Below are 21,604 nucleotides of genomic sequence, written 5' to 3' on the forward strand. Positions count from 1 at the left end.
TACCATTTTAATGTATCAACCTCTTCATTGGACTTTTCTATCGTGGAAAGTCTGCTATCCTGAATTTTTCATTTATTATAAATTAAACCACCCTTTCAATTCGCTTCTGAGATACAACATCCCAGAGGTGCAATATTAAGTAGTTTTAAAAACCAATGGAATGTACCACTTTTTGATACAAGACAAACCTAAAGGCAGATCATATACAGTGTATCTCCGTTTTATTGTTTCATCAATAATATCATGTGTACTGTAATTACCAATATGACAATCTATGGACACCATAATGGAATGTTGTTCATAAAAATGCTTGTTTTAAAAAAATACCATGAACTCTGCTCTGACATCGCTTATTTACAATATATCGAACAATTAACATAAAACAAAGTATTTATCCTTGAATCTTCTCCTGAAGAAGTTTTTCCAGTTTTCGCATATCCACAGCAAATTTACGAATACCGTCGGATAGCTTATCTGTAGCCATTTGGTCTTCATTAAGAAGCCACCGGAAATTTGCCTCGTCAAGGTTGATCTGCTTAAGATCTGACTTCTTAGCTGTTGCAGGGTTGAGAATGCTTTGAATAGGTTCGTTGCTCTTTTCCAATTCCTCCAAAAGTTTTGGACTGATGGTCAGAAGATCACACCCGGCCAATTCTCGAATTTCTCCTAAATTATACAGAAGATATATTTTTATAGATAGAGAAATCTATATCTGAATAAATTTCTTACAAGTCTTACCAATATTACGGAATGATGCCCCCATCACAACGGTCTTGTAATCAAACTTTTTGTAATAATTGTAAATTTTAGTCACGGATATGACACCAGGATCCTCCTTGGCATCGAATGACTTCTGGTCAGTGTTTGCAACGTACCTAAATAAAGTATCACAATATAGATTTTACTGCTGCTTTACCAGAGTACAGAAATAAAACTATTCTAGACAAAGATATATTCTATACGTAATGAAGTTTTACAAAAAAATATTTAAAACTTACCAATCCAATATTCTGCCAACGAAAGGTGAAATAAGTGTAACGCCAGCTTCAGCACAAGCAACAGCTTGCCCAAAAGAGAACAACAGAGTCAAGTTACAATGTATTCCATATTTGTCTTCAAGCTCCCTGAAAATATAATAAGAAAATATGTTCACCTTATCCATGTTTCATCAAAATGTAATTTTACAAAATTATTTTAAAGATGTTCTCTTACTTAGCTGCTTGTATTCCTTCCCAGGTGGAGGCTAGCTTAATCAACACACGTTCTTTGCTGATTCCAGCTTCCTCATAAAGAGCAATAAGCTTTTTTGCCTTCTCGATACTAGCTTCCTTATCGAAAGATAACCTAGCATCAACTTCAGTGGAAACGCGACCAGGTATGATTTTGAGAATCTCTAAACCAAAGAGGACGCAAGTCATGTCAATAGCTGCTTCAGTTTGTTCAGCCAGGGTGCTGTACAAGAATTTAACATTTAACTCGTATTTTTAATGGACAATAAAGTTATTCTAATAAACCAAAATTTATATAATTACTTACGATCCAACTTTCTTGCCATATTGAACAGCTTTATCCAGTAATGGAACATACTTCTTTTGATTGGCAGCTGCTAGTATCAAAGAAGGATTGGTAGTAGCATCGGTAGGCTTGAATTTTTCCATAGCTGTGAGAATAAAACGATTCTTAACAATTGATACATATTTAAAAAAAGTGTAAATTCTTTTTAGTCGTAAATTAAATAAGTAGGTCTGCAATGAAAATGATACAGATGAATTTGAATAGTTATATTTTAAACATAACACTGCAGTATGTGTTATTTCACATAATAATCTCATTCACGATCTGAATCGAAGAATCTAAAAACATGTTTCCACAATCTACTTCATATCAAACGACAGTCGCGTGTTGAATTGGGTGTCAAAAGGTCAAACTTCCACAGTCATCGAAGGTCACTGCGAATTTCGAGCGCTCGCTACTTTTTCCCTCATATGTTACGTAGTCAAAAGATGAATTACATAGTATTAAAAATTTACGTTCGTCGTTTACGAAAAAATGAGGTGTGCCCGATATAATGATATCATTGTAACACAGGGATCGTACGATAAAAGTATTATTAGTGATACAAGCAACTTGTTGCAGTTACATTTTTTTAAATTGACCACCTGTGTTGCGACCTTAAAAATACATTATTGCATTTTGGCTAATTCACATACGAAATTGTATACCACGATAGCAGTTCTAAATATTAATTATGATACACAATAAGCAAATATTTCTCCTAGGCTATTAGGTCTCATTTGTAGAGAGTCAAACATTAATTAGTTTAGTATTATCGGAGATAATTAAAATTTGAATAAATTATAGTTTGGAGTTTGTCCCACGTGAACCGGCGGGTCGATCAAGGTGCAGAATTTATGAATAAACTTGTAAATTTCTAATGAAAAGGTCTTAAAGAATTTTATTGGTAATTAATGTTCAAGCAATAGTCATTGAAGTTCCTCTTACTATGCTCAGTTATATCTTTCCCCACCATAGTTCAATAATGACAATCACCTTCGCCGGTGACCTGATTATCAAAAAATCTTGCGATTAACACTCGATATCCACTGGCCGTGTAATGTTTCAAATAAATAACTTACCCTCGAAGTCTCCGGTGTCTGCGACCACCGTTGTCACGGATTTCAGTTGTTCCAAGGAGCTCGGCATCTTGACTTTCTTGCACTGCGGCTCAGTCATTCTTCTTCAATTTTATTTATACGCGGGAGAAGCAAATGGTCGCTGCACGAACGACTTATCAGTAGTTTCTTACAGCTTGCAGTTTGGCCAACCGTACTCTGTCCGGATTTGTTTTATTTTCCTAGGAAGTGAATGGCGCTTGAATGTAGCCAAACAACGGTATATTAAATACTTTGTAGAATAATAAAGGATCAATTTATTATAAGAATATAGATTTACTTGGTTTCACAACTATAATTATGGCTCGAGACCGTTCCTAATTCTATTCTACTTGAAATTATTAAGCATTGTTGGTATTATAGTGAATTTCGTGTTGTAACTAGATTCAAAGTGGTGAATGTTTGGAGCGAATAAAATATTTTCCTTAATCTTATTTAACACTAAGCGTACCATCGACGGGTCATTTGACCCTTTTAAAGCCAAAAATACGCTTATAAAAAATTGTCGGTATGTTTAGTGTTAAACATTAAAGTCGGTTTGGTATAGTATAATAATTCTTATCGCTTTTTGCACATAAGTGCATTTCCTGTTACAATAAAGTACATATATAAATTTCATATTTATTATTACCTATTAATAAATCATTTAGTTTATAATATAGTTCATACAAATAGTGTATTCGTTAAAATTCGAATTATGTACAAGTATTGTTAATACCGTTAACGTCGTATAAAAATATGTATGTGAATAATTATAAAAAATAGTTCTAGAAATAAAAATTTTTCAATGAATTTGTATAATGACTATCTTTTTGCCAAAACGTTCCAATCCGCACTTCGCTAAAATTAGCGGCATTAAATCTTAATTATATTTTACGATATATTACATTTTGAATATAATGACAATGTTAAACTCTTTCTCTTGCAGATATATGGAAATCAGTAAGAGTGTTAATGATGGTTTGAAACAAAGAGAGAAACATATAAGTGAATTGATATAATAAACATTTTTATCGAATTATTATCAGCAATAGGAACAAAATAGCATGACTCGCGCTGTAGTCACGAAAAACGTAAGTTGATTTTCTACTTTCTGAATAACTCAAAATATACAAATATAAATCGAAACGAAAGTACAAATAAGAGTCTCTAACTTGTTAAATTTCAAGCAAGCACGAATTACTTTGGGAGATTAGTATTAATTCAGTAAATTTTATTTGTTCGCATAGATTAATTAAATAATCACTTCTTCCCTAAATCCCAATTATTCGTGTGCCCGATATATTATCTTACCGACAATCATACATAACTGTCATGAGTTATTATTATTTACAAAACCAGGAGGTTCATTCCTAAATTTGAAAAAGGTACCTAGATTCACTCTGCTCATACCTTATTAGCGATTGTGTGCTTATTCGGGTATTGAATAATTTTAGGCTCATGACTATACATAAAGATGGAGCATATGACCAGAGTGGCTCCTAATGCGAATTGAAAAGTAAGTTTAAAATCAAACAAATAGATTGAAGCAACGCAAGAGATAACAATGGCCAATGATGTGGCAAAGCCTTTCAGAATGTTATCAGCGTGTTTTACGACCATTGCAACAATCAGTCCTCCACCAGCTTGTAATAAAATCAAATAGTGTACGAACCAATCGTACCCAAAAAAGAAACCATGCTGATGTATTGTAGCACTGTCATTTAAGAAACACGTGAACAGACCAAAGGGAAGAGACAAAAAACTTAGTTGAACATTACGCATCCACACTGATATGTCTGAACCCTTGAGGATTTTTTCAAAATAAATACCGGCAAATCCAGATAAAAAACATGCAATTAATGCGGCTGAAAAACCAATTAAACGATTTTGTTCTACGCCAGATGGTACTGCTTGAGGGCCAGATTGTGCTAATTGCACCAAAACTACCCCTACGAGTAAGAGTACCAGCGCGCCCCACTGAACTGTTCTTAAACTCCTACGGAGTATAGTGACCGCAAAGAAAGCTGTTGTTAGGATTTTTAGTTGATAGGTCACCTGAAAGTAATGTTTACCATAGCTTATTAATGGCTTATAACTACTTTTGTTTGTTCTAGCCATTTCATAATTATTTACCTGGTACGTCGCTGCATCAAGATGAGACGCAGACACGTATAATAGATTGTTTTGTACAATGTACACTAGAGATGGTACACAAACTTTTAAAGTATCCATTGGTTCATCCAAAATTGTTACTTTCAGAACATATATAAATTTTTTCAGTGTACGTTCTTCTAGGAAAACAAGCACCAAACACGTTATAAGCTTAGCAAGCTCAGCCATTACCACAGCTACGACAAAAATTAAACTATAATAAAATTTTTTTAATTATTTGAGATTGTAACACTTACCGGTTGAAGACAAGAACATATCTCCTGACCTGGTACGGGCATAGCGCATACTAAGTCCCAGCATAGCATTTTGAAGAGTGAGGGTTACTAAGCTCACGTACTTCAGCAATTGTACATTTTCTGAAAACAGAACACAACATTATTAAAGTCCACTTTTTTATATCCCCTATATTTTCTATCATACTAATTAAATATACATAACATCAGGAACCTTACGTTGTTTCTTATTCATCATATGAAGGCAGGAGCACTTTTAGGAATGTATAAAAACCAGCAATTATAATGTGGTATGCCCTGAGTGCATTTTCTTCTGAAAAAAACATCACTTGGAATAACATATAATTAAAGAGAAAGTGCGAACGTTTGACGTGGCAAGGATGCGTATTGAAGAAACACAAATGGTGAAACAAGAAATACATCAGTATTATCCATATAAAACATTAAGAAAATGCATTAATCTTCAGCCCTTATAATAATTGTATTAATGAAAACTTGGGAGCATGCACTTGAGAAATTCGCAATTCAATGATCATCAATAATGTTTAGTGGAATACCAAAATCTCTTAGAATGTACAAAATATTAAATTACTTACGCAAGGTATAACATAACTAGAAAAATTTGCAAAATATTACTTACAGAGTATTTACAAGTAACTAACCGGTACCCGCTGTGATGCTCGACTGACACCTTTGTCAGTTTACACGACATATATACACAAATCTGATAACATCCGATAACAGAATCTAAACATTTCTCGTGAACGATTGGCCATATACTAAATCTGCTGCTGACGCCACTGTTATCGCTTCCTCCACCAATTGCCCACAGCCTAACCAACCAATGAGGATATTGTCCCCTCCTAAGCTGCTCACCCCAATTAGTGGCAATGGTAGCGATATCAAATTTTTGGTCTCCAACGTGTAATTTCTAGTCATTAATTTTTTAATTGAAGTTATAAATTTTGATTTAGTAGCACCAACAGTTATTGTTGCCTAATGAGGTTAGTAAGGGTGTACGTGTTACCACGTAATAATGATTGCAAAAAAATCACAAGAAGGTAGACGGGTTGGAGAAATTTTTAAATGAAAATCTAGCAAAGCTAGAAAATGTTTATAATGATGAAAAGCAAATAAGAAGCGAAAGAAAGTTTCGTCTAATTTTATATCAATTATTTATTTTTCCATACAAATTATAAACATGTTTTTCAAATACTGTACATATACTGAGTTCTATTATATTTTAAACCTCTAATTTAATGATATATAATTTTTTTCATTTATTCTCATTTACTCGTTAAATCAACTACTTTGATCCTCATTTCGTTTCATTTATGATAATATTAATATACAGGTAGGTTTCCTCGCTTTTTCTTTTTATATTTCCTCCGTTCAATATTTTTAATCATGTTTCTCTTTTTTTTTTATTTATGATCAAGCTCAATTCTTTGATATGGCAGTTCCAGGATATGGACAAAGACGAATTTTCATTGGTTTTCGGGGAGGAGACGATTGTAATACCAGAAATTCATTTTTGCACGAGAAAGAGATCTGTCTTCGATAAATTCAGCCAATTATTTCATTAATCTGTAGCAATTGATTTAACGTCAATCCCAAAAACTGAAAGCCCATGAACATAATCTACGCTTTAACGTTCATCGACAAGCAAGCTGAACAATAAATGAGTTCCCGGTTAAACTTAAATAAGGCGTTACAAGGTTAATAGTTAAAAAAAAAAGAAAAAAGAAAAAAAGAAAAGAAAACCTATTGATTTTTGATTTGGCGATTAAAACGCAAACGATTGTTCACCTGATACACTGGCATTTGCTACCAGTTCTTGTTCCGGCGCAATTTTCGACTTCGACATTCGTCTTTTAAAAATAGAAAAGGCGTTCTAACGAACGAAGCGCAAACTATTTTTCGTTTTCATTGTCGAACTGATATTCTACAATCGTGTGAACACGTCAGTGCGCCTGAAGGAAATCGTAAAAGAAAAAGAAGAAAAGTTAAAAAAAAATGCGAAAGAAATAAAATTGCCGCTGGAACTTGAGATATCTTTATCGTATTCTTTTTCTTATTTCTCTCTTTTTCTTTTCCTCGATGATGGTCTTTATGTAAATATGTACAAAGATATTTAACAAATCTGAATGTGCTATAGATTGTATCGTGTATTGTGAACAATGCGAGCTGCTTCATGTCTTCCTCTTTTTTTTTTGTTTTTCTTTTTCTGCAGTGTGACTATATGATGTATATCTATGCGTGGGTCTGCCGTTCTTTTATTTTTCTTCTCGCCTTAAACTACCTCTGCCGTTTTGTATGTTTTGTCTCGGTTCTCGATTTCCGATATCATCAATATAGCGTGAGAGAGTACTATTTTCTATCTTCACAGAAGACATAGATAAATATATATTTTCATAATCTTTCCTTATAAATGTAATTCGCTTACTTTAAAATCATTAATCGTTAATGTTAATAATATTAGTGTCGGTCCTCCTTTCTTTTTCCCCATTTCCCTCAAATTCGCAATTCACAGTATTGTTTTCTTGTTGCTGTTGCTGTCGTGTCGCTTGTTTTCGCTTTACACGTTATTAAAATAAATTTATTCGAAAATTCTCCTTTAAAATATTGCCTGTATACGAAAAGGATAAAACGCTCTCGCAATTCCTTCTACGTGAATATCGATGCTTATCGCAGGATGCTATTTTCTTTTTTTTTTTTTAAAAAAAATCAATACCCGAGTATCAAAGTAAAAAAAAAAGAAACAATTTTCAGTCTCCAGTTCCAATAGATTAAATACACATATCCGACTCAAAATTCGCGTGACTAATGCAGTTGAGTGAAAGATCAATCCTCTTGTAAAATTTTTCAAAATTTTTATAAAAATTGTCCAAGTACCCGGGCGTAACAGCATTTCTGTGATTCAAATCGATATACACCAACATCCACAGTTTTCTCGCGGACGTCACACCGTTATTCTTATTGCGTTTAAAATACAGAGGAAAAAAAAATAAGAGAAGTAATAAAAAATAATAAAACAGGAAACGCAGGCGGTACCGCGCGGCATTGCGATATACAATTATAAAAAGTAACAATAACTACGAAGTACAGAAGCTGCCAATTTGCAAATAGAAATTATCATACCATATACGCTACTGTCAAATATAATCAAATTCCATCGTTTCCTCAAATCCGTTCGACGTCCCCACTTAAGCGAATTTCTTTCTCACCCAAAACGAACGACAAAAAAAGGATATATTTCTGACTAAAAGAGAGATCAAAATACATTGCCACTTGTTTCGTTAACAGTTAATTAAAGTAACAATACGGTAAATTAATATTAATCTATTCTTAAAGTATAAGTATTCCGGTGATTACAATTATTGTTTACTGCTCGGTAGGCAAGCTCCGCTCGAAAGCGTACATACAATCAGAATAAAGGACAAGAAAATGAATTACTTAAAAAAAGGGGGAAACAAAACAAGATGTAAGGGGAACAGAAAATACGTTGTTCCACTTTCACGCAAAATTGCCATTAAAACCCATTCGCCCTACTCGTAATGGACACTGTCATTTGGCGATATAAAGAAGATCCAATCGTTTCATTCAAAGATTTTGCATTTACGAGGAAAACAATAGAATAAAACCAAGTGAACCGGTGAGGAGGGAGGTAAGGGGGGTTGTCAATGTAAAATTGCGACGGCGGGTTCAGTGGCGTTGGGATAAGTTTACGAGAGGACTGATCTCCTCCCAAAAACAAAAAGACTAATCACCCTAAGAAAAAGAACAAATAAAATATCTTCGATTGATTTTGATGGTCCCTTTTGTCGAGTGTACAAAAAGAAAAAAGAAAAATATTTACGAAAACATTGTGGATTTCATTAAGTACGAAACTTTGCGAGCACAGGTGCAGTCCTTCATTATTCGCTGTGCGAATTAATGTGACGGTGTACTAAAATTCAAAAAAAAAAAATGAAGGAGGTTGACCCTCTTAACAGTGTGCATGGTGAGTGTTGAAAATAAAATAGAAATTTGGAAAATTTCTTAACTTAAAAAATGAACTGAACTAAGAGAAAGACTGACGATCATTGAATGGTCTGTCGTTTTAGGCAAGGGCAGATATCAGACGGACAGACCGATAGACAAGACGTACATAACAGGTTTTAAATTATTCAAACGGTTTCAATGACCTGTGAGAATATAGCGTCGCTGAGGAAACTCATTAAGAAAGATTAAAAACACAACGATACTCTAAAGTATGAAAAAGAAAAAAAAGAAAAAGAAGTCATTCGCGGTAAGATCCGCAGAAAGTAAAATACAGAAGATACTTATTACGGTATAAAGTTCGGTGATTATATGAAGTACAAACATGTCATTCTCTCGATCTATCGCGCATGCGCACTTCTCTCTGACTATCCTATGCAATTTCCGTTCGATAAGAATGGCGAATCGACGACGAGGGTGGGATAGCACGTAAAATATTTGTATACAGAAAGTCCCATTGGGTCTCAAAAGAAGACCAGGAAATGGACGAAGAAAAAAAAAAGAGCAAACCGAAAGGCAGAGTAAAAATTATTAAAAAACGAATATAATAAACGGTATTTTTTTAGAAAAAGAACGAATTAAATTTCGTACGATTCTTCTGTCTACCTTATACTCTTTATAGCCTTCTACGATTTACCTCGTACGTGCCCTTTTCAGCAATGAAAAAAAAGAAAAGCATGAAAAGTTGATTCGAAAAAAAAAAAAAAAAAAAAATGAAGAGATTTGTAAAAACGTGTAATGGCATCCCTCTTGCCTTTAGCTCTCGCACTCGATTAAAACTTAAGATCACTTATATAGCTTTATACACGATCATTTATAACAATGTAAATCGTAATCATTGCGTTAATATTTAACATATACTCTTATACGTAATATATGTATATCTGTTGTGTGGATGTCTTGTCTGATCTATCGTCTAGTTTAATAATAAAACTATAATACTAAGTTTATGTTAGAGTACAGCACTGCACCGAGGTCGCAGTTTGTTCAGCGTCGTTAAAAGCATTTGGTACTCCTGTTAATATATTTTTTTTCCTCCCCTCATTGTATTCTTATCCTCCTCCACCTTCTCCTTCTTTAAATCTAGCATGAGACGCGTCGAACGCCAATCTTATTGTCAATCGTTATCATCGTGTACCATGAATGTAACGCGTGTCCTTAAATTTTGTATACGAGCAAAAGTTCTGCCCCGGTGATTGGTTAAATTCGACGCTTGATTTTCCTGCAGAATCACTATGAGATCGTTAAAGAACGATAGCGAGCAAACATGGCGTGACGTTTACATTTAATGCGTGCCCTCGTTTTCGCCAACGTTCGACATCGATCATTTATCTCAAATAAATGATCAAACAAAACAAAGAGATATTAGAGTACCAACGACTTGCTGCGGAGTTTGAATTTTTTAATCAAACTCGAGAGCTCGGGCTGGCTAGTACGCATCTTGTGTGTTCCATATGTATCTTCGACGTACGGAGACCCTACAGAGAATGTTCCTATTAAGACTTGTCGATCAATTGTTTCATAAAACTTCCCATACAACACCGCACGTAACGAGCAAGCCACTTTCGTCAATATTAATGTCATACAAGAAACTATTTTTAAAAAAAATAGAATTGAATCACGATCAACCTCGAATCTGTAACATAAATTATCCAGTGTAAAAAAAAAATGGAAAAAATACGAATTTGTCCGATTTTCTCTCATCTAAAAAAAGAAAAGAAATTTCATAAACGTATCCGATACGAATTTGAAGTCTCACAACAGACTCGCATCAGGCTAAATATTAATGAATAAAAATCAAGCCCGGTACCACTTTCACTTTCGACGTGGAAGCAAATGGGAACATCATCCATAGAGAATCCCTAGAAATAGTGTACATAAAACGTGTATATCTTGTAGCGTCTTCACTAGTGTACTTGAGTGTATCTATGTGTGTTTTTGTGTGTAAATATATATAATATAATATATATGTGAATATATTCATGTATGGATGAGTCGTGTGGTAGGCACTGATGGGGGTGGATGGCTGCATGGCGAGCAGGTTAAGCAGGCTAGTCCTTGACCAGTCTGTATATGTGATGCTGCGCCCCGTGTTCGGACGTCGAAACTTCAAACACATACGCCGTACACAATAACGTCTCCTGCGTATCCCTGTTCGTGACAACCTGGAAAGTAAAGAGAAAATAGTAAGTAAGTCGATCGATGAAGAAATACGAATGAGAATGCCCAGAGTGGTATCCTCGAAGCTCAATGATTCTTTGCATATGTAAATAACGAGATTGAATCGGTAGATACCTGGAGAATGGTGAAGTTTTCTAATACGCTGTTCATCATGTACTTCTCTGGGAGGTGCTTAAGCTTGTGAATGAAGTTTATCATGTACTCGCACATTGGTGAACGGCTGATGCGATAGACGAACCTCCCATTTTCAAACCTTGCGTATTCGGTTTCCACCTTCTCCACCACCTGCTTGCCGAACGAGCATACCTTCGTCGAACACGTTATCGTCATGTTCTCGTTGCTCTCGTATCTGTACAATAAAGTATATCTATTATGGTGGGTGAGAGTTTTACAAATTTTTTTCTCAAGACTTTCTCACACAAGTGGAATCGACTTGTTAGGAGCTACCGGATGAAATGAAAAATATAAATGGAGACTTTATGTATTATCTGATTGAATCTGATAAACCCTTACTGGCTTGTAACGCCATAGAAAGCACCAGCTTCATCCTGAATGTTAGTGTTAAGGTCCGCCCAGAACTTAACGAGGAAGAAAGCAGCCTGAGGACCCTTGTCGTAGAGCTCCTTGAGGCCGCCTTTCTTCTCTGGGAACTTGTCGTATATTTGCCTTACGTCCACGGCCTCCAGGAGGGGATCGGCGTAGGTCGCAGAGCCTCCTATGTGGACGAATAAGTGTTTGTGGTACTGAAATATAAAGAATACGTTTTATTAAAGTTGTTTCGCTTTTCTTTTTTCTTTCTTACACTTTAAGTCTTTCAAGACTGAACACAAAGAACGTTAATTTCCGTAGGAGACTTCATACTTCAGGTTATGTTCTCTCTGGTAAACTCTACAGAGTCTGACGTTGAAACAGACTTTCATAGGATTCTTTTAATTCCATCGAAAGATCTAATCACTCACAATGTCTTGATCTCTTTGCTGTTCCATGTATCCAGAGAACTCCACGAGCCTGAGCTTGTGCGTGGCTATGGCACGTCCTTCCCAGGGTGGTGGTGGAGGTGCCTGGACCATGTCACCGCTCGACACAGCTGTTGCTGGTTTTCCAGTGTAGGTCGGTTGTGGGAACGGTTTGACATCTTGCGATGTGCCCGGCTGCAAACCAGGCTGCCAAAATTGCTGTCAACAGATAAAATAAACTTTAAGTTTTTTTTTCTTTTTTTTTTTTAATAAAAAAACACTAAGCTTATCAAAGGTGCGATTCGCTTAAATACCGGATTACGTTTCAGGGCGAGCACATACTTCAAGATAAGTATGTGAAACTGCATAATTTTACAAAGTTTCTTCAATTAAACTACCGGCCGTCCAAAAGCTGTAGTCAGGATTTCGCTCGTCGCACCCCCGTTACTATTTTCTTGAGTTAAGTAAATTAACAGAAAGAAACTGAAACCATCGTACAGACGTACAAAATGGTCCATGAAAGATGAAGTAGTAAATGAACACAAATAGAAAGTAAAAGTTACGTATCAGGAGGAAAAGAAAGTACAAGAGAAGAAAAAAAAACGAAAATTTTAAGCAACATCGACGATATCACGGCCAAGTAAATGGACAATTTGACAATACACAACAAGGGCCCCCCAGGGGCCTTAGCCTGCTGGGACCGTCATTCCTCCATGACGCAGTTAGTCGCTCGCACGTTATAAAAGCACAATTTTTCAAAGCTACTCCCAAAAACACATCCAAGAGAGTCATTGCGAGAGATCCACTTCGATGGAAGTGTGATGAAGGGGACGAGGGGGAGGAGCGTGAGGGGTGTTGAAGGGAGATGAATGAATCTCCTGAGGTAGCGTTAATCAGCGAAATAGTCACAGCTTCCTTTTTCATTCTTACGGCGAAAGTCCCGTTAATTATTATTATTATTATCATCATTAAAATTTTAAAAAGGAATTTTATTTCTACCACAGATTAAGATGGGGGGTCAAAGGTCGTGTGAAAAGGAGGGGAGGACCTCCTTGAGGACCTGTTGGATGCATAATGCGTGAAAGCTGCAAGAGGATGAAGTTTGGCAAAAAAAAAAAGAAGAAAAAAAAAGATATCAGCGATTCGCGCGAATCGTGCATGAATTATTGTAAAGCGGGTTATGGGGATCTGACACGAATATAATAATAATGATAACAATAATGATAAAGGCATCAGACAATTTTGATAGTTTCCCAATGAAAAATTAATCATTGACTCCCCAAGAGGATGAGATACGTGATTGCGAGTCGGAACAGTTTGAAGTGTCTCGAGATAAGGATAAGCGCTGTATATAATCTACATATATATATATATACCTATATACAATTAAAAATATATTATCCATAGGTCATTCGATTGCCTTATCAATGTAACGGCAATCGTATCTCATAATCTTTTTTTATCAATTTTTTTTTTTTTTTATTATTATTAGGATGCGAAGCTCCAATTCTTTCTTTTGGCAGTGTCATTCAAGGGTTCCGCCGGTGTTTGGGACTTACCGCTCCAGGATAGGAGACGGGGTTGGAGGCATGAAGGGCTAAGGGCCCCACGATAGCTGGGGGCATCTTGTTGTGTATCGCAGTCCCAGCAGATACTATCTGGGCACTGGACATGCTCGACATTGTCTGCAGGGCCTTCTCCTTCGCGGCATGATCCTAACAAATTTTCAATAGCCGATTACCCAGTAGAAAATTTTGATCGTGGCTCTATGTTTTTTTTTGTTTTTTTTTTTCTCTACAAAAAGTTCAAGACCAATTTTTTCTTTTCCATAGAAAAATTTAGCAATAGCATACTTTGCGTGCTAAGATTTGCACGTTGGTCGGGATTTAAGAATTCTATAGTACGTTCGATATAACGGCCATTGCCATACGGTTTAAATTGTATTTAATACTTTGGCTGCTGGCATCGGAGCGTAAAATCGAATTTCTAGTCTGTCAATTAAATTTGGGGAAACGACCCAGAGTCGAGTGTCAGCAAAGCCCCGTTTCGAGGGAAGTTCGCGTCGACCGGAAATCGCTGACGGAAGCAGCCAACGTTATAGCCAGCGTTGCGATTTGAACTGTCGCTGCTATACATGTTCAGGGTGTAACGAATTAGTCTTTCAAACGATTTACGTAACCGATACGTGAGCCTGACTGATTCGTGGGTAAATTTTGGAATTTTATATATATGTATATTTTTTTTTTCAAAAATGTACAAAGTCTGCACAGTCGGGATCTATGTATCTATTACGAGATCCATGTACGTACTATCGGTGGTTGCGAATGTATTTTGTTGAATAAATAAAAATGATTGAAAAATAAATGTTTCAATTACCTTCGACAAATATGCGTTTAGAGGTATCGAATAAATTTTGAATATTCATGTGGATTTATTAAGTGGTTGAAGCTGCGCGTGAATATTCTTTTGACGAAAGGTTCTAGAAGTTCATACGTCCTATACTGCGTTTGACATAATATTTTTCTACATTTTGTACATTCGATCTACACGCTAGCCGCTCCCGAACGCTTTTTCACTTGATTGACCCAATACCTATTTCTGCAAAATTTCGACCTCTCGTACGTGAAATATAATTCGCAAATACCTGTTTGAATGACGTTAATATTTTCCTCGCGTATTATCGCTCACCCGTTCGAGCCAGCGAACTCTCGTAAACGCGAGTACCGCACGATAAAGGCACCCGGGCTCCGATTTACGCGCGGTTGGTATAATATTTTCGCAAATATAATCGGTATATCGATCGACGTACCTGGCGGGTTCAGGAATGGCGTAAAATTTAAAAAAAAGTGTGCGGGTAGGGAAAAATAAAAAAAATACCAATAATCATACGATTGATTCGATTCTGACTGCTGCGCCAAAAAAAAAAAAAATAGCCAAAAAAGCTAGGAAAAAAAATTATAATAAAAAGGAAAAATAATGTATAATCCGACGAAATATATTTTGCAAATTATCCGGGTATTGCGAATAAATTCCTATATCAAAAAGGACTCGTAGCATAAATGTCTATCCATTCAAATTTCACTAGTCCCCGTTACCTCCGATTGTAAAGAATTACCTATTTTTTCAAAAAAAAATTTCATTCGATTTGTCCAATTGAACGCGAATCAAATACGATACTGATAAATGATTTAAAAAAAAAACGATTAGCAAAAAAAAACATGGTTTTCTTTATTACGATCAGCGGTCGAAAATCCCGTTAATTTGGCGATGCGACTTTGTCCGGATGCGGAATCCAAAAAATTACGTCTCACCGGGTCCGGCTCGAATGCGAACTGGTTTAGTGAATAATGTCCGTGGCATGCGGCACTGCAGTAGCGGCGGTTTAACACAGTAAAATACACGCAAAACATCCCCAACCTCTTTTCACGTACGAATCTCATATGTAGTATATACATATACGTATGCGTATATGCATATTATCTGTAGCGCATATATCCAAAAGTACATAGCGTACCGGGTAGCCATATGTATACATGGGTATAACGCAACAGTCCCAATCACCCATTTTGTACAAAGAGCAAACGGCGAAACCACCGAACGAAACTGCACGCTTTGATTTATTAACCGAAGCACAATCGTCGGCGAATTGCTTTAATAATTCAGCTGTTGATTAAACACGGCAGAGTTCATTTTTACGTGTGATTTATCCACAAGCATTTCGAACGATTGGTTCCTCCAAGTTTCGCATGGTTATTGGAATTCCGTAGTAGATTGGCGGCGAGAGAGAAAAAAAATAGAAATAAAGAGAAATTATAATCGTACGAGATTCCACGAGGTAGGTGAAAATAAGGATTGGACGTAAGAGAGTTTGGTGGCATTTGATTACGTGGCTTTCGCGTAAGACCAGTTTTCCGGCAGTAACGAAAAGTAGGGGTTACGGGGTTGATAGAAAAAGACAAATAAAATGGAAAAATGATGTGCGCGGCAGAAAGAAAGAAAAAATTAAATTGACAGAAAAATCGTTCGACTAGTTTTATTGTTATCGAGTTTCTCGTTTCCTGGGTCAAATATATGATTTTACTTACCACTTTCAATTTTGCTTGAATTTCCCGCAATTTTCTCCTCGCCAGGACCTGTATGTGAGAGGAGACCTGCTTTCGCGTTCTCGTCTTACCGGTCCTCAGTTTGATGTAACGTGCGATCAGCTCGTTGCGACCTGAAAAATGTCAAACGGGAATGTCAGATGAATAAAGCTATTACGTCGCAACTTTACACACAATGCATATAGCGATCGAATGATCCGGACAAATTTTAGGAATCTTGAAAGTCGTCGACTAATGCCAAAAATATTAATGAGTGAAAAAAAGGCAATATTTTGACGTTGAAAAATTTTACGCTCATAAAGATCGATATACGTATAAACGAAATGGATTTAATCTCGTAATCAGGTTTCAGTCTGTTTTGACTGGACGATAAATTACGCCAGGTAAGAGTAAACAACAAGGAAGTGTAACTAGTGTCTTTTATACTCCCTAAAAAAAAAAATCTACATTATAATTAGTGACGATACGTAGGAGAGAAAATGTAAAGACCTTGGCCTGTTATTTTTCTGAGCTCCGGATCCTGATTTGGAAACGTTCCAGCCGCCATTAAGACTAGGAAGCGTGGCTGGTCGAATTGACAGAATTAGGTAAGTCGTATCGCGTGTAAAGTGCTTATTTATTTATTTAGAGACGTTGGCAACGACATAAATTATGTCCAGCGACGTATTTGGCACCCCAGCGCGCCGGTGGCTTCCCGTGGAATTAAAAAATAAATAGTTCAAGTGTCTGGCACGTTAATGCTCTTGGCGCTACGTGTAACAACGATGTATACGAGGTATGATCGTCTTACTAGATACGGCTAGGTTGGATTTCTACTAGAATCGAGAAAGAAACAAGGCGAACCGAAGATCTTGACTGACGTTAAACAGACGCGGTTTCGTGCACTTAAAAATACCGTTAAATAAATATACGATTCTACGTCTATGTTTCGTCTTTATTGCTGCTGCTGCTACTTTTACACGTTGACTTTATATCCCTTAGGGGATCAGGCGGCAAGCTTCGTCACTGTGAGACACTCTTAATATTGTTTCTTCAGGGTTCCGAAATCCGCTGTGAAATCCTACAGTGATTGAGTGCCTTTTAAGTGTTCGTAAAACTCCGTCCAAGATTGGGATAGCAGTGTAAATGAAATTCTCTGCCGAATACGTATATACAAATTTTTCCATTGGATATAGACAAATTATATATTACGAAAAAAAAATCAATTGAGAAATAAATTTGACAAAGTTGTATTTTTCTTCTTGGTAAAGTCCTTCAAGTATTTTCAATTATACAAAATTTGGCCTCTCATCGTATTCGTAATTCATTTACGATCAGTCAATTTCCTCGATCCTTCTTTAGGTCTACCAAGCTTTGTATAATCATAATATTGCAGGAATTTACAAAAAAGGCGGGAACGAGTGTCACACGTGCTTCGCGAAAGCACACTGTCAATTGTGTAACGATGAAAAATAATTTTCAAAGTGGACATAAATACACGACTTGCACAATGTCCGGGTTTATCGAGCTGTAACTATGCCAATGAATCGGTCGCCATTTATGTACGTGCATATACATTGTATACATACCTAGAACGTATACAGCCATATAAACAACATTCTACACGGTACCCTTATCAGCCTAGACTTCACAGCTGTTAAGGTTTTACGGTCGGCAACGCCGTAAACCCGGGCGCCTGTGCGCTGCATCAAATGTGACGCAATTAAAGTTACGCCCGTAGTCGATGGCGGTTACGAATCGACCGTCACGTGACGTCGGGATACATAAAATTGCACATGTGACGAGTCCATTCGTCGACGCTCGAAATTAACGTACAATGAGAATACACCTTTCTATTATTTGAATCTTTCAAAAGACGGGCCATTGACACTCGCCCACCACGTTAATAAAACGACTGAATATTGCTGGTCGATATTGAAGAAAGAATGGCTGTACTATACAGGTACACTATTTATATATTTTTTTTTTCAAAGAAATTGATACGGGAAAATTGATTTAAAAAAATTAATACGTGGCCTGTAACGGCTTCTCAGATTTTTCGTTTCCTTCCATTTTCTTCTGCATGTAAATCCTTGGGTGCGATAAGTCGAACGGACGGAAGGGAAAGGGACTAGCGATTGGAGAGACTGGAGACTCGACGAGGAATGTTAAATCGATAATATATCAAAAATTTTTAACAATGTTCAAGTTGTCGGCTATAAACACGCCAGAGAGTGGCCGGATAGCTTTTAATAACGAGGTGTCCATTTTGCAAAGAGGGACGGAGGGGGACAGAGAGGTAAAGTCAAACGTGTCTCCAGGCGGCCCAGACTCTGTTCTAGTGAAACTTTTCTTTTCCCCGAGGAATTTCTAACGAAGCGCGACGTCGGGAACGCGGCGATATGGAGGCTGTGGTATAGTACGTGACGAGATAAATTTTTAACAATTCAGGAAGCATCGTTTGCCGTTTCGAATATGTAACTAAAAATAAAATAAAAAGAAAGCAGCGATTCTTCATTATTTCTATTAAGATTAAAGATATTTTACGATCAATATGATTATTGATAATTTTATTTAACCGCTACTGCCTGTTAATACGACAGAGGATATGATTTTGACATACGATTCAGTTCAATAAAGCAACGTACGATATTTTTGATTTTGAAGAAAGTGTATCCAGGTATATATAATAAGAATCTATGTAAAACAGGGAACGACAAGGCTGAAAGTTCGGATGACATTTCGTGACGATACCGTCGCGAAATCGTACTGAATAACTTATTTCGTATGAACGTAGAAGTTTCCAGTCGAATTACCTGAGGTATATAGCCAGACGACGATAAGCGTCCCTTCTACATCTTCTGTACGAAGGATGCAATTTCATGGCTGCAATTTAATAATTCACAACTGGTCATAAGCCTTGTTCAAAAAGTACTCACGACTTGTCTATCCATAAAGCTAGTCGAATCGATGGGTATCCTCCAGATCCACTTAACTGAAGTATCGCAGGCAACAGTCGACGGGGATAAGAAAGAAGGTAATAGCGCATAGCATAACCTAAAGGAATCCCAAGTACAAGGCATTATCGTAATGCCACAAGTGGATTTCTTATGCCAGACTTTTCTCCACTACTGACCTGACAGCATCACGTCGTTTTGGCGATAAGGGCAGACACTACACAGCACGATTGTTTCGCCCGGGTGACCCGAGGTTAATTCATACTTATCGCTTTAATAAATATCAAGCCGTGAGAGCAGCGCGCGGAGTCCGTGCATACGTCGACAGTGGCGACACTCCTCGGGACGCCGGAGAACTACGTAAGCAAACGACTCAAGACGGATTCAAATCGACGACGTATAAAGCCAGAAGAACAATAGAAAATTTTCACGTGAAATATATAAAGGCACGTCAGTTAGCTCTAACGTGGATAAGATTTTTCTTGCAATCACTGGATATACCTCGACTCAAGGTACATCAATGTAGATGGTCTTAAGGTCTTTTGCCTGGTGGTAAAGCAGCAGATAGAAGCGGCGGAGCGGCAGTGAACCAGGACGAAGCTACCGAGGGCTGGCGAGCTCGAGCATCGGGAGGAAAATATCCGAGATTCCAGGAGAACCGCGTGATGACTCAATTTCGCAAAGACCGTTAAATGGCTCGCCATGAACCTCGCCCTGCGTTCCTCCTCTGTTTTTGAAGGCCGAACATTCTTCGAGGGGTTAGTTATGCCCGCCTGTGCGGTATATACTCGGAGCGTCCTTTTAGACCGTCTACGACAATGACTAACACAGCTGTTACCAACCTTCCTTGACAAAGGGATAAAGTATCAACGATGTTCCAGATTATTTCTTTATATCTTTTTCTCGCACTATATCACTGCATCTAATCATTGTCATACCCAATTCACAAAACTTTACACAAGAACGAACTGCGGGACACGATTTTTGCAATAAGAAAAGTTATATACGTCGCGACGCCATTAAACGAGTAATCAACGTGAATCACTTGGCTGATGCTCAATTTAACAAGGGCTACTGTGTGATCAGGGACTCGAACAACGACCGTTTGTGAAGTGATTCGCCACTTATGACAAAAGCACGAGTAACAGTGGCTACTAAAATAGTATCTACCAAGAACGTTATATACCGCATAATTCTTTACAACCAGGTAAATAAAAGCTCATTCGCGGTCGTTAACACGCGAGTTTAACGTTGCGTAATCGACTATTTTTTCTTTCACAGACTCCACAAGCCTTTCATTAACTTCGTGGGCGTCCAAAGAGCAATTAAAACACTAAGCGACGCCGTCTAAGCGAGCACAGTAATTCCAAGGAGATCCGATTTACAGGAGCAGCCAGGAAATTCTCAACCTTCCTCCCTCTGCTCGTTCATCGTGCATCGACTTCGCATCCAAGCACCGTGCTAATGAATGCTTCACAAACAGTACCCATGCCAGTCCTCGACTTGGGAGTGCGTTGAAGCTCATCTAGCCGATTAATCGTCAATCAGGCAGAGGGTCGAGATACTCAAGAGAATCGGTACCAGCGACTACAGAGCAGTGAACCCCCAGCTGTTACAGGATGATCCGGCCCATAGAAAATTTATTAGAATCTCCAATCTGCCACGTCCAAGAAAGACCTGACCAGCAAGATTTTTAGTAGAATAGAGATAACGAGAAAAAAAAGGTAATTTCATTTTGAGCCACACAGAGACTACCCAGCAGAGTCCATACAGGATATAAGGCTAGTATCTAAGAGAAGTACTGTAAGAGAGGTAAGGGTAGGTCGATGGCTATAAGGTGGCAAGTGTCCTTGTGCCAGCAAGGATCGCATCCTGACACGGTGACTCCCAACACCAACAGCAACAACAGCACCACCACCACCACTCAGTTCCATATCCTCCAGGGGTTGCGATCCGCCTTATCATCCCCTAGCGCCATTCCATCCATCTTCCTTTCTTTCCATTTTCTTCGGAAGAGCAGAGAAAGGGGATGATGCTGGATGGACCCTGTCTCCTCCCTTCTCACCGCCAATTCACCCAGTACCCACCGGAGCCTTCACCTCCCTCATCCTAGACCCTCCGTCACGGCCCTTCAACCCACCCTCCATACCCGACCCTCAACACCCACCCGCCCACCTCATCCACCCCCGTACTACCCTCGTCCCTCCAAAGTCCCTGGAGTCCCTCCCTGCGCCAAGCCGCGCACTCTCCGCGCTCTGTTCACTAATTGCACATTCTTCGCATAGTTTCGTCGCTACCCTCCTCCGCCTTCGCCACCCCCAAACCCAC

The 21,604-nt window shown here is 37.6% G+C and overlaps 3 protein-coding genes across 16 annotated transcripts in view; all 3 read right to left on the minus strand.

The window, feature by feature from the left end:
- Positions 1 to 202: 202 nt before the first annotated feature.
- Positions 203 to 2,814, minus strand: LOC107274473 (probable transaldolase). The gene is made up of 6 exons (XM_015753636.2): positions 2,637 to 2,814; positions 1,537 to 1,660; positions 1,213 to 1,452; positions 999 to 1,124; positions 739 to 875; positions 203 to 666 (listed from the first exon to the last, which is right to left on the minus strand). Exons 1-6 carry the CDS (start codon positions 2,731 to 2,733, stop codon positions 392 to 394), a joined length of 999 nt encoding a protein of 332 aa, XP_015609122.1. The 5' UTR covers positions 2,734 to 2,814; the 3' UTR covers positions 203 to 391.
- An 88-nt stretch (positions 2,815 to 2,902) lies between these two features.
- On the minus strand, positions 2,903 to 5,972 carry LOC107274472 (UDP-galactose/UDP-N-acetylglucosamine transporter srf-3). 6 transcript variants are annotated; one of them, XM_025091716.1, is made up of 5 exons: positions 5,700 to 5,968; positions 5,279 to 5,372; positions 5,063 to 5,182; positions 4,788 to 4,945; positions 2,903 to 4,709 (listed from the first exon to the last, which is right to left on the minus strand). In XM_025091716.1, exons 2-5 carry the CDS (start codon positions 5,295 to 5,297, stop codon positions 4,059 to 4,061), a joined length of 948 nt encoding a protein of 315 aa, XP_024947484.1. In that variant the 5' UTR covers positions 5,298 to 5,372; positions 5,700 to 5,968; the 3' UTR covers positions 2,903 to 4,058. The 6 variants fall into 6 exon arrangements, with proteins under 6 accessions (XP_024947484.1, XP_015609120.1, XP_024947486.1 ...); XM_015753634.2 differs by having other exon boundaries at positions 4,788 to 5,002; positions 5,700 to 5,965; XM_025091715.1 differs by having other exon boundaries at positions 4,059 to 4,709; positions 4,788 to 5,002; positions 5,722 to 5,972.
- A 454-nt stretch (positions 5,973 to 6,426) lies between these two features.
- LOC107274470 (protein scalloped) overlaps positions 6,427 to 21,604 on the minus strand; it is an 82,909-nt gene continuing 67,731 nt past the window's right edge. For 4 of the 9 annotated variants that reach the window (XM_015753631.2, XM_015753625.2, XM_025091712.1 and 1 more), the window contains 6 exons: positions 16,323 to 16,453; positions 13,797 to 13,952; positions 12,241 to 12,456; positions 11,795 to 12,024; positions 11,396 to 11,630; positions 6,428 to 11,265 (listed from right to left, as the gene is read on the minus strand). In XM_015753631.2, coding sequence (XP_015609117.1) covers positions 11,152 to 11,265; positions 11,396 to 11,630; positions 11,795 to 12,024; positions 12,241 to 12,456; positions 13,797 to 13,952; positions 16,323 to 16,453 — 1,082 coding nt within the window. In that variant the 3' untranslated portion in view covers positions 6,428 to 11,151. Of the gene's footprint in view, positions 11,266 to 11,395; positions 11,631 to 11,794; positions 12,025 to 12,240; positions 12,457 to 13,796; positions 13,953 to 16,322; positions 16,454 to 16,829; positions 17,016 to 19,455; positions 19,590 to 21,604 lie in introns of those variants that run through there. The other 5 variants (XM_015753629.2, XM_015753628.2, XM_025091713.1 and 2 more) reach the window with 4 other exon arrangements.

The sequence above is a fragment of the Cephus cinctus genome, unplaced genomic scaffold (assembly GCF_000341935.2).
Source record: "Cephus cinctus unplaced genomic scaffold, Ccin1 Ccin1_scaffold3171, whole genome shotgun sequence".
Classification (NCBI taxonomy): domain Eukaryota; kingdom Metazoa; phylum Arthropoda; class Insecta; order Hymenoptera; family Cephidae; genus Cephus; species Cephus cinctus.